The 12132-nt window shown below is 37.4% G+C and overlaps 1 protein-coding gene across 33 annotated transcripts in view; it reads right to left on the bottom strand.

The window, feature by feature from the left end:
- The window catches only part of RBFOX2 (RNA binding fox-1 homolog 2), a 281289-nt gene that overhangs the window by 203556 nt on the left and 65601 nt on the right, over nucleotides 1-12132 (bottom strand). Inside the window, exon 1 of one of the 33 annotated variants that reach the window (XM_020287756.2) lies at nucleotides 11710-11893. The exons of 28 other annotated variants lie outside the window; for them this stretch is intronic. In XM_020287756.2, the coding sequence (XP_020143345.1) occupies nucleotides 11710-11751 (42 nt within the window). In that variant the 5' untranslated portion in view covers nucleotides 11752-11893. Of the gene's footprint in view, nucleotides 1-11709; nucleotides 11894-12132 lie in introns of those variants that run through there. 4 more of the 33 variants (XM_076007031.1, XM_076007035.1, XM_076007037.1 and 1 more) reach the window with 4 other exon arrangements.

Genomic DNA, 12132 nt, shown 5'->3' with positions numbered 1-12132 from the left:
ATTAGTTGGCCAATTAATTTCTTTCTATTTATAGTAGAGACAGGGTCTTGCTCTTGCTCAGGCTGGTTTCGAACTCCTGACCTCGAGCAATCCGCCCGCCTCGGCCTCCCAGAGTGCTAGGATTACAGGCTTGAGCCACCGCGCCCGGCCTATTGCCTGTGTTTTTAGTGTCAAGAATCTATTGCCAAATTCAAGATTATAAGGACTTATCCCTAAGTTTCTTCTATGAGTTTTACAGTTTTAGCTCTTACATTTAGGTCTTTGATCCATTTTGAGTTAATTTTTGTATATGATATAAGGTCCAGCTTCTTCTTTTTTTTCTTGCCTGTCTTGCCTATTTTTGAGGTTCCTTAGATTTCTGCCCATTTGCTATCTTCTTTCTGGTTTCTGAGGATCTGGAATTAAACATCCATTCCACCCATATGCTGGTTATCAATTAAATGACTCTCAGCTCCAAATCTACCCTTTTTGCCTGCTATGTGAAAACGGACCTGGGCCCTTTAAATATTTTTCCTTTGCCAGCACTCATGATGCCAAGCTTTGTCAATAGAGGGCAGAGGAGATACACTGTAGAAGGAAAGGGTTTTCCTACCAGGTCCCATTGTGCTTGCCCAGCAGGCTCTTACAAACAAGCAATTTCCCTTCATCCCAGCTCACATAGCTACAGCAGCCAGCAGCTTCTCCCAGTAACCCTCTTCAGCCATCATGGGCAGAGTGCCTCTGGTGAGACAACTCCCTATGAACAACTTTCCCCAGTACCCCAGAGGGTAGATTTTTGGCAACTTCAAAAAGGCAGATTTCCAGCAAGTTCTGCTGGCATAAAATCATAGGGACTTACTTCTCTGACATTCAGAGAATCATAGCCATGCTCTCTCCAACAGGGTCTGCATCTCAGTGCCTGGGCTGGGGAATGTTGAGAGTGTTCAGAGAAACAGCTCTCTTTGGGTATTTTATCTCAGCCCTTAGGTAGCTGCTATTATTTATGAATTATATTTTATCATATAGCAATCATTTTATTACATTATATCTATTATATTACATCTGCTGTTATTTAGAGCTCTCTTTACTTCCTATAAGCCAATCTTTCATTACTTCAATCTCCTCTTAGGGCAAATAATTCTTTATATATTATATTCCCTGTCCAAACGACTGTGTAGTCTCTCTCTCCTGATTGGACCCAGACTGACATAAGTGAGCTGAAATGAAATGTTAATAGCCACTTATATACAGGATAGACATTATACTTAGTGTTTTATAAGCATTATTACTTTTAATTCTCACTAAAACCCTGCAATATATCATTCTACAGTAAGGAAAGGAGGCTCAGAAAAACTATACAATTTTTCCTCAGTATCATAAATCCACATCTGTCTGACACTAAAGTCCCTGCTAGTTCTCTAGTATGGCATTTATTTTTCATCACAGACTTAGCAACTCCTTTTTTAAGAAACTGAACATCCATGTGCAGACAAGAATTAACATAGCAGGCCTGACTGCTACCCTTAGGAAGAGCAGCTTGCAAGGTTGGCCTTGGCTGGTGTCTGAGAACTTAGATTTCATAGAGTTCTATTCCTAGAACTGATCACAGTGGCTCTTATCGGTTAACACATGCTTTCCTTTCGAGCGTCTGGAATTTTGATGTGCTAAGGATAGGGTGCCCTCCACCACCACCCCATTCAAAAAATCTCAGCACTAAGTCTCTAACAAACTTCCCTGGTGAACAACATTGTCACAGCCCACTGTTGGACAATTAAACATGTCCTGTGTGACTCCACTGGAAAAGGACTCTTGGAAGCTTAATCCAGGTTTCCTCTGCACATCACCATATACACCCTTCACTGATTTTGCTTTATACCCTTTCACTTTTATAAAGCATAGCCACAAGTATGACTACTGTGTTTCCCCAAAAATAAGACAGGGTCTTATATTTATTTTTCCTCAAGAAGACATCCTAGGGCTTATTTTCAGGGGATGTGTTATTTTTTTAAGTACGGTACAACAATCTACATTTATTCAAATATAGTTAAGTCATCTTCTTCTGGAACATCATCATAACTCTCCAAACCCCAAATTCCATCCTGAATTTCTTGCGACTCTATTTCCTTTAGAACCATTGCCCCAATCTCTCATGTGGAACAATAGAGCTCTCGTGCGGCAGATGAGAAGAGCTGCTCGTCTTCTTTACCACTCCGTAACGAAATGCATGGGATGTGCAGATACGCTGCATAGCCACGCCCATCACTAGGTCTATTTTTGGGGTAAGGCTTATATTGCACAAATACTTAGAAATCCTGCTGTGGCTTATTTTATGGGTAGACCTTATTTTCAGGGAAACACGGTATATGCTAAGTTCTGCAAGTCCTACAGAATCACTGGACCTGTGCTAGTTTTGGGGAACCCCCAAACAACCTATGACATGCCAAGCACTTTGTTAAACTCTGAGGAAACAAATATGAATAGTGCCTTTGCCTTCAAGGAACTTTACAGTCTATTTAAATTTCCTTTCTTTCTCTGATCTGCACTTCTTAGTCTGTTCACTACTTAAAATAGATTAGATACATTTCCCTGAGCTAAATTTCATTTTTAGTGCTGAAGTGATGCTAAATAAATATTTAATAAGTCCATCAGGCAAAATCTGAGATACAAAGCTCTAATAAACTCAAAGGCTACACATATTTTCTCTTTACTTACCTCTTCTTATTGTGTTCCTCATTAAAAATAAATTGACAAGCCCTTGTACATTGCTGCTAGGAATGTAAAATGGAGCAGTTGCTATGGAAAACAGTCTGGTAGTTCCTCAAAAAGTTAAATATAGAGCTACCATATGACCCAGCAATTCTACTCCTAGGTAAATACCCAAAAGAATTGAAAAACAGGTACTCATACTATACACACACTATAGCAGCACCATTCACAATAGCCAAAAGGTGGAAACAACCCAAACATCCATCAGGAGGTGAACAGATAAACAAACTGAGGTATATACATACAAAGAAATATTGTTCAGTTATAAAAAGGAAGTGTTGATATATGCTACAACATGGACAAAGCTTGAAAACATTATACCATACTAAGTGAAAGAAGCAAGACAATATATGACAAAAGGTCATATATTGTATGGCTCCATTTATATGAACCTCCAGAAAAGGTAAATTCATAGAAACAGGCCGGGCGTGGTGGCTCACGCCTGTAATCCTAGCTCTCTGGGAGGCCGAGGCGGGCGGATTGCTCAAGGTCAGGAGTTCAAAACCAGCCTGAGCAAGAGCGAGACCCCGTCTCTACTATAAAAATAGAAAGAAATTAATTGGCTAACTGATATATATATATAAAATTAGCCGTGCATGGTGGCGCATGCCTGTAGTCCCAGATACTCGGGAGGCTGAGGCAGAAGGATCGCTTGAGCCCAGGAGTTTGAGGTTGCTGTGAGCTAGGCTGACGCCACGGCACTCACTCTAGCCTGGGCAACAAAGCGAGACTCTGTCTCAAAAAAAAAAAAAAAAATTCATAGAAACAGAAAGTAAATTGGTAGTTGTCAGGGCCTAGACTAAAGGGGAAATACAGGGTACTTGCTTAATGGGTAGGCGGTTCTTCTGAGGGTGATGAAAAATGTCTGAGCTACACAGAGGTGGTAGTTGTACAACACTGTACATGTACTATAATGCCACCAAATTGTTCGTTTTAAAAAGGTTAATTTTATGTTACATGAATTTCATCGATTTAAAAATGTTCTGAAAAGCAATGCAATATACAATATGGTGCAAATGAAGAAAATCAAACTTCCTAATGGTATTTGAATGGGTAGTTGCAGGCTGCATTAGATACAGATTCAAAAGTGCTGTATCTCAATATACACCCTGGAAAACTGTTTGAAGATTCAAAGTCGTTCTAAGCAATGATACAGATATTGATGTAGCAGAGTATGTACACATTTTTTTCCAAAAAACATAGAAGATAAAATGTTTCTAAGTTACTGTAAATTTTAGGTGATTTTTGAATATGTATGCATGAATTAATAGTTTAAGTAGACATTTGCCTATTTCATCAATATCCCTAAAAACTTATTTTTTTTTTGAGACAGAGTCTCACTTTGTTGCCCAGGCTAGAGTGAGTGCCGTGGCGTCAGCCTGGCTCACAGCAACCTCAATCTCCGGGGCTCAGCGATCCTACTGCCTCAGCCTCCCAAGTAGCTGGGACTACAGGCATGCGCCACCATGCCCGGCTAATTTTTTGTATATATATTTTTAGTTGGTCAATTAAATTTATTTCTATTTTTGGTAGAGACAGGGTCTCGCTCAGGCTGGTTTCGAACTCCTGACCTCGAGCAATCCGCCCGCCTCGGCCTCCCAAAGTGCTAGGATTACAGGCGTGAGCCACCGCGCCCGGCCTCTAAAAACTTATTTATTTAGGTTGACTCATCTTTTCAATGGAAAAAAAAAAAGCTTTATATTCAAGGTTCCCTCATATTCAGGCATATATAACACATATACATACTTTTTTAAGTATAGAAAGATCTATCCCAAAATGTTTACAGTGATTATATGTCTTAGTGTTAAGTTTGGGATTATAAGTGATATATTTCTTTTTGGGGGGACTGGGGAGGTTCTCTATCTGTATTCTCTAATTTGTTCAATAATGAACACATATTATTTTTACTTAACCATCAAAAAATGGAGATAATAACAGTACCTATCTCAGAGATGCTGTGATTAAATGAGATAATACACTTAAAGCTCTTAACACAGTATTCAGCATAAGTGCACAATAAATGTTAAATAGTATGGGTAGTAGTATGCTTCTGTTTTTATAAGGATGTATGCCTTATTATCAATGGCAAAAGCATTCATCTTAATCTAGGCCTGGATCTCCTCAAGCCTAAATTACTGTAGTCTCTTAGCTGGTCCAGTATCCTCAATGACCTCTCCCTGGGTTAAGTGAGTTAAGTACTAGTAACACCACTCACACCACTCCCATGCTAATGGCCCTCCGTTGCTTACCTGATTAGGTGCCAAATACCCTAAGCCTTGCCTCACCTGGTCATTGCCTTTTTATTCTCAATTATTTATTCCTTCAACAAACACTTATTTGAGGGACTTTTACATGTTTAATGCTGTGGTAGGAATGCAAAGACAAATAAATTAGGGATTCTTCTCTTAAGGAGCCCACAGTCTAGTAAGGGAGAGAGGCTTGTAAACAAATACAATATGAACCATACAATAAAATATAAATGTAAGGGCCAGAGAGAACAAGTATATATGGCTGATAATGGAGTGAGAAAGGCATGAAGAAATTACAAAGAAGAGAATCCATAAGAGGTAAGATTTGAATGGGGTTTGGAAGATAACCATAAATAGCTAATTTCCAAATAAAAATTTTACTTTTTACTTCACACCTTGGATGTTCCACCATATCCACAAAAGTAAAACCCAGGGGAAGTCCACCTCTCTTCACAATGCAAGCCTGTAACTTCAGCCCAGTATTTTTCAAACTGTGAGTCAAGACCCATTCATAGCTTATAGAATTAATTTGAGATCTCAATCATTTAAAAAAGAAAAAGATTATAACAGCAATTCTCAAACTTTTTGATCACAGAATACCTTAACACTATTAAAAGTTACTAAAGATCTCAAAGAGCTTTACTGTGGGTTATAATTACTGATATTTGCCTATTAGAAATTAAAACTGAGTGATCTCTAAAATATGTTAATTCATTAAAAAAATAAAAATACTAATAATAAACCATTGTTAACCTAAAATAATTTTATGAAAATGGCCAATTTAATTAGTTTAACCTACAAGAAAAATTAGTGAGAAGAGTATCATTATTTCACATGTTTGCAAATATCTTTAATATCCAACTTAATAGAAGATGACTAAATTCTCATGCCTGCTTCTGCATTCAATCTGTTTCCATGTTTCTTTGGTTGAAGTATATGAAGAAAATCTGGCACTCTACTGATATGTATTTGGAAAAGGCAGGAGTATTTTAATAGTCTTTTTACATATCTTTGAGTATTCTTCTTTAATACTGTACCAAAGATTAGTTGCAATATGGCAATTGAAACCACATCAATAATTTTTTCCATATTCTGTTATATTAAAGTCCATTGGTCTTGAGCTTTGAGTCAGCGACAAATTGCACACACAAAAATAAATAAAATCCATTGGTCTGTGTTGCACTTTGAACAGATTTTTTTGCGTATGCATGATTTTGTAACATTACGTATTAGTGTTTATAAAATACAAGTTCGCTAAGTTATAAAGATCTTCTAAATGTTAATACATTTCATTACATAATGTCAAAAAAAATCACATTCACTAATATCACCATCAATCTCATCACGAAGTCTTTTTAGTACAAGAACTATCAAGCTCATGGTCCAGGATACAAGTTTTTTAAAATTCTAATTTTTGCTTGAAAGGTCAAATTTTATCACTAGCAACAAATATTATTGTTTTTCTTAAAATGACGGGCTCACTTCATTTATTTTTAATAAAATGTCTGTCAGTTATTCTTTCAGGAAAAATGGTGTTCCATGAAAAAAGTTCAGCTGGCAACTCAATTACAAAAGCATTTTTCCTTGAGATAACTGTTATGCTTAATATGCAGAAGTGCTTTATGAGTGTTACCCATTTTGTCACACAGAATATTAAAAAGATGCATAATCAAAGATGGAGAATTAATATTAGTAATAATTTTTACTATTTCATCAAGGACATTCTAAAGTGAAACTAGCTTCCCCCCCTTCTTTAACTGCAAGCGTGTGGTGGTGAAGAATATAATTACTTAGTAGTCATTATATTCTTTTGGTACAGGCAGTTTGTCTGTGGTATAAAAAGCCCATGTCCTAGTTCATGTCACAGTGCCCTACACAGTGAGGCATGGGGGAAAAGTACAGTCATTAGAACCACACTGACCTATGTCTCTGGCAACTTACTAGCTCCATGATTATGGGGAGTTAATTCATCTTTCAGCCTCAAATTCTTCACTTTTCAAATGAGAACACTACCTATCTAACAGGGTTGTTACAAGGACTGAGGTAATACATGCAAAGTGACTTACGCAGTGCCTGTTCCTTAATGGGATAATCCTGCTCAAGAACAGACGAGAAACAATGTCGAGAAACAATGACGAGAAACAATGTCTTAGTTGTGTATAACACTTCACCACACACAAAAACATTGGCAGTTCTGACAAATGGAGAATCACACATTTTGAAGGGACCACACAGATCATCTGATTCTCATCCAACTACTTTACCTGCAGCCTCCTCATCTTGCACCACACTCACACAACACAGACTGACATTACAGATAAGAAAACTAAAGTAGAACAAGGTATTATATGTCTTTCCCATGGTTATAGAGCTAGTAAAAAGCAGAACTTGGTGTCAAATGCAATCCTCTTACTCATAAGATTATTCCCTTTTATTGATAAAGGAAACTCAGGTTCAGATTCACTGAGTTCAAGTGACATGTCCAAGGTCTTACATGGAGTAAATAACAAAAAGGGGCTCGGAACCCGAGTCTTCCAATTTGGGGTTCGTCCAACTATATCTTAGAAATCTATCTAAAAATATGAAATTTACTTTGTGCGATCATTGAAATTATATGGATCTGAATGGAATAACAGACATGATTATATGAATACTTATTATGACTAAATATGCCAATTGATAACCATCAACAAATTAGTTTGTTACGATCTTCAATTCAAACTGATGTTTTGCTGAAGACTTCACAAGCTTTGGCATTTAAAGATACCTCTTAATTAGCCTCAGGGTATAAAAGAAATACATTCTAAAGGTTCATTCTGAAACACTCAAAAAAATTCCTTTGAGATAGGCCAAAATGTTGAATATCATAGTCTAAAGTTAAATTAATAATTCCGCCCAAGTCAATATAGATAAAATAATAAATTTTATTTTAATTGATATACACTATTTCAATTTAGCTTGTGTAACAGTCTCTTCATTCATACTGCTATTCAAAATGATGCCAAACCAGCTCTCTTCCTTATTAGCAGAGTGACTCAGGACAAGTTACTCACCTTTCCGGGCCTCAATTTTTTGATCTGTAAAATACATATGATTATGTCTACACCTTGCAAGGATGTTAAAGTTTGGGCCTAATGTGTATATAAAGCATCTAAAAGTGTGCCAACCCTACAGAGAAAAGCTATTATTATAACAATTTTTATTATATGCTTTGAGTTCACAAATCTGTCTTATCCCTCAGTCTCCTAAAATCTGTGTAACTGAGTAAAAACAGTTGCTACTCCTGCTGTTGCTTCCAATGCCCCACTGGCTACAACTGCCAACTTCCTGACCTAAATTCTCTGCCATCTACTTCTGGTGTCCCCAGAGCAAGTCCCTGAACTTCCTTTTATTGTTAATTCCCTGGTCAGAAAGAAGATAATGCTCACTTGTATCAACTCAATGATCTTCTGATAATTACCATGTTAATTCTTGCTTGGAATCAATCTAAAAGACTTCAAACTACTTCAAACCATCTGAGGGTTTTATGGTTGGTTTTTTTTTTTTCTTCTTCATAACAAGTCTTAAAAAACTTCATTTGTTTCAACACAGGGTCAACTATTAAGAATTCATAAAAGAACTGCCTCTTCAAATCTCATCATACTCGATTCCTATATCAACTCCAGTATTCAACTCCAATATTCCTTCCTCTTCTAGCCCTCTTAGATAAATAGTATCCATTAAGTAAAAGGCATTTTGTAGAAAAAAGGAGGCAGAGAAAACTATACTATAAAGAAACTATAAATTATACTTTAAAGAAAACTACAGTTTTCTCCAAGTATAGTTTTCTGTTAAGTACAATTAAATACTCAGGATAGCTGGGAGAAAGGCAAGAGGCAAGGAACCTACAGAGATGAGATGGTACTGGAGCTCAACTAGTGACCTTTCGGAGGAAAAAGAACTACTCTACAGATTTATCAAAGGTTGAGGAGAGGGGAAAGGAAAAGGCACTACCATGCAGGCACTGCAATGCACTAGATATCTTTTTTCTTTTTTTTGAGACAGGGTCTCTCTTTGTTACCTGGGATAGAGTGCACTGGCATCATCATAGCTTACAGCAATCTCAAACTCTTGGGCTTAAGGAATCCTCCTGCCTTAGCCTATCAAGTAGCTGAGACTACAGGCACACACCACCACATCAAGCTAATTTTTCTATTTTTTTGTAGAGATGGGGGTCTCACTCTTGCTCAGGCTGGCCTCAAACTCCTGGCCTCAAGCAATCCTCCCACTTCGGCCTCTCAAAGTGCTAGGATTACAGACAAGAGCCGCTGTGCCTGGCCCGAATGCACTACATAATTTATATACACTTTTTTCTAGGTATTATTTCCATTATCAAGTGAGGGGAATGAGACTCAGGTTAAATGACTGGACCAAGGCCAAAAAGCTAGCAAATGGTAGAGCAAGAGCCACAATTTTAACTCTCTTCTTTCCATTAACATGGTACATGATGGCTTAGGGGAGAAAAGCATTTATTCCTGGGCCAAGCAATAGGAAAGGTAAGTGCACACTCATCTACATATTGGCATAACCAGACTGTTTCCCTTCTGGCAATGGGAATAATTAAGGGCTAATTCATGTTTAACCTGTGGTTATCGCCCAGTCATTCTCATTGGAAGAAGAAAGCAGTATTTCCTAAACTTTAATGTACCGACTAGGTATCTTGTTAAAATGCGGATACTGATTCAGTAGGTCTAGGGTGGCACCTGAGATTCCTGTATCTCCCAGGAGATGATGAAGCTTTCAGTGCTTGAACCATACTTTAAAAATAGATTACACTCAGTGGTTCCCCCTGGCTGATCATCTGAGTCATCAGGGAATCATTTAAAAACTACAGATTTCTGGGTGGCCCCTCCCTCTTAGATTCTGTGGTGTCTTGGTTTTTGAAGCCCAGGCTGATTCTAACACAGTCATCCCTCGGCATCCAAGGGAATTGGTTCCAGGATCCTCCTAAAATATCAAAATCCACAGATGCTCAAGTATCTTTTATATTTATTTATTTATTTACATATATATACATATATGGCATATATATGGCCAGTATAAGGGCAATATCCCTTATACTTCAAACCATCTGTAGATTACTTATAATAATACAACGTAAATGCTATGTTAATAGCTGTTCTTTGGTATTTTTTATTTGTTTTATTTTTATTGTTGTATTATTTTTATTGACTTTTTAAAATATTTTCAAGTTGTGGTTGGTTGAATAGACCAATTGTACAGAACTGAGACTATGGGACTATACTACCTTCAGGCACATTCTACCTCATAATTCTGTAAGTCAAAGAAATATAATTATTAATGACAATAACCACAGCAATCACTGACTGAGAATAGATCATATGTCTAAGTGCTTTACACATTAGTTTACTTAATCCTCAAATCACACTGTAAGGCTGGCACTTATACCACTATCATTCCCGTTTTATAAATGAGGAAAACAATGCACCAAGAGACTATTACTTGTCCAAGGTCAGTTAGTGAGCAGCACAATAGGGGTTCAGACTTGAACCAATTTGATTCCAAAAAGACTGTGTTCTTGGATATACAACTTAAAGCTACTTTCCACATCACCCAATGGTAATGCCACTGATTTTAAAAGACATACTTGAACAAATAAATCCAAATGGGTCACCTGAGAAGATGTTGCCCTTCAAAGGCTACATACGCTCTTATTACTCGGATGCTACCAACATTCAAAACACTGCCACTGTTAAACTAAATAATCCAAAAGCTCTTGATGTGAAAATGAATGCTTTCAGAAACTAATCATATGACTTTAAAAACCTTTAAATGGTATAAAAGCTAGTCATTTGAGCATAGATTTGATTTTTTGACAACACAAAATCGGGAAGAGCCAATTCAAAGAAACCTAGTATCTGATCAGGTAGCTGTTTTTTTTTTTAATAAAAAAATTCAGTGTTAGATACTAAAAATATTTTTCTCATCTCTGAAGCCAATTCCAAATGATAAACCCTTTATGTTTTGCGCAATGGTTGTATCACCAGAGCCAAGGTGACTATTTTGAAGGGCAATACTCATTTGGATGCAAACGTTCTATCTGTTAAAAAAAAAAAAATCAGCCTCTTAGTCATACCAAAAGAAACACATTTGCCCTTCACTATCCATACAAACATGCATATGTTCAGAATTGTCTTGAAGAATGCAGTTTCCCTTTCTGCTACAAAAGCAACTGCTTTGATTTTTCTTTTCAGACTTTTTTTTGCTTACAAAAAGTGTGCTTTATTTCTAAATATCCATCCCTATAAAATAAACACCATAACCAGGCATTAATGAAGAATTTAACTGCATGCAGCACCATAAAAGGCATTGTACAAAGGCAACTATATATCCAAAATATGCGCAAATACCCTTGCATAAAAGGGATAAAGGCACACACAAATTCTACAGGGATATAACTATAAAAAGATATTACATTTCTTCATCTAGATGAGCTCCTTTGTTAAATAAATGTCCTTTTTCAACAAAGAAAATATTCTGCAAATTTAGAATAATTTACAGTTTTTTAAAAATCAGGCATTAATGCAGATCAGCATAATTCCACACAACCAACCTCTCTGCTTGAACTGGACTCCCCACACCTTACTGATGCCACAATTCCCCTGCACAAACTCCCACTCCACCACCCCACACACACACCCAACTCCCCACCAACCTCACAGGGGTTCCTGGGCTGGTCCATGGAATCTGATGACATCACTCTCTCTTCCTTCCTGGAATTCTAAACCCTGCTGCTCTCCCCTTGCACACAGCTACCATCTCCATGGCAACCTCACCTCCTCCTGCTTCCCTATTGGCTTCATGGAGCAGGATACACAAAAAGGTTTTCCGTTCTCCCCACACCACCCACGCCAAAAAAATGATGCTTTCAACAGGAACCTGAGCTAAATTTAGCTACTTGGGATTCAGAATCCTATGACTAAGAAAACACAGAGAAATGTCCTCCTTCCTACATTCCACCCTCCCCTCAACCACACCACAAAGTAGCTGCCTCACCTCTTCTGGCCCCCAACCCAAAAGCTAGTGGCGATATCTGCTGAGCATTAAAAACAAGCAAACTCCCTGCCCCACATATAAG

Source organism: Microcebus murinus, chromosome 10 (genome assembly GCF_040939455.1).
Source record: "Microcebus murinus isolate Inina chromosome 10, M.murinus_Inina_mat1.0, whole genome shotgun sequence".
NCBI lineage: Eukaryota > Metazoa > Chordata > Mammalia > Primates > Cheirogaleidae > Microcebus > Microcebus murinus.
This window is presented reverse-complemented; position numbering and strand designations above follow the sequence as displayed.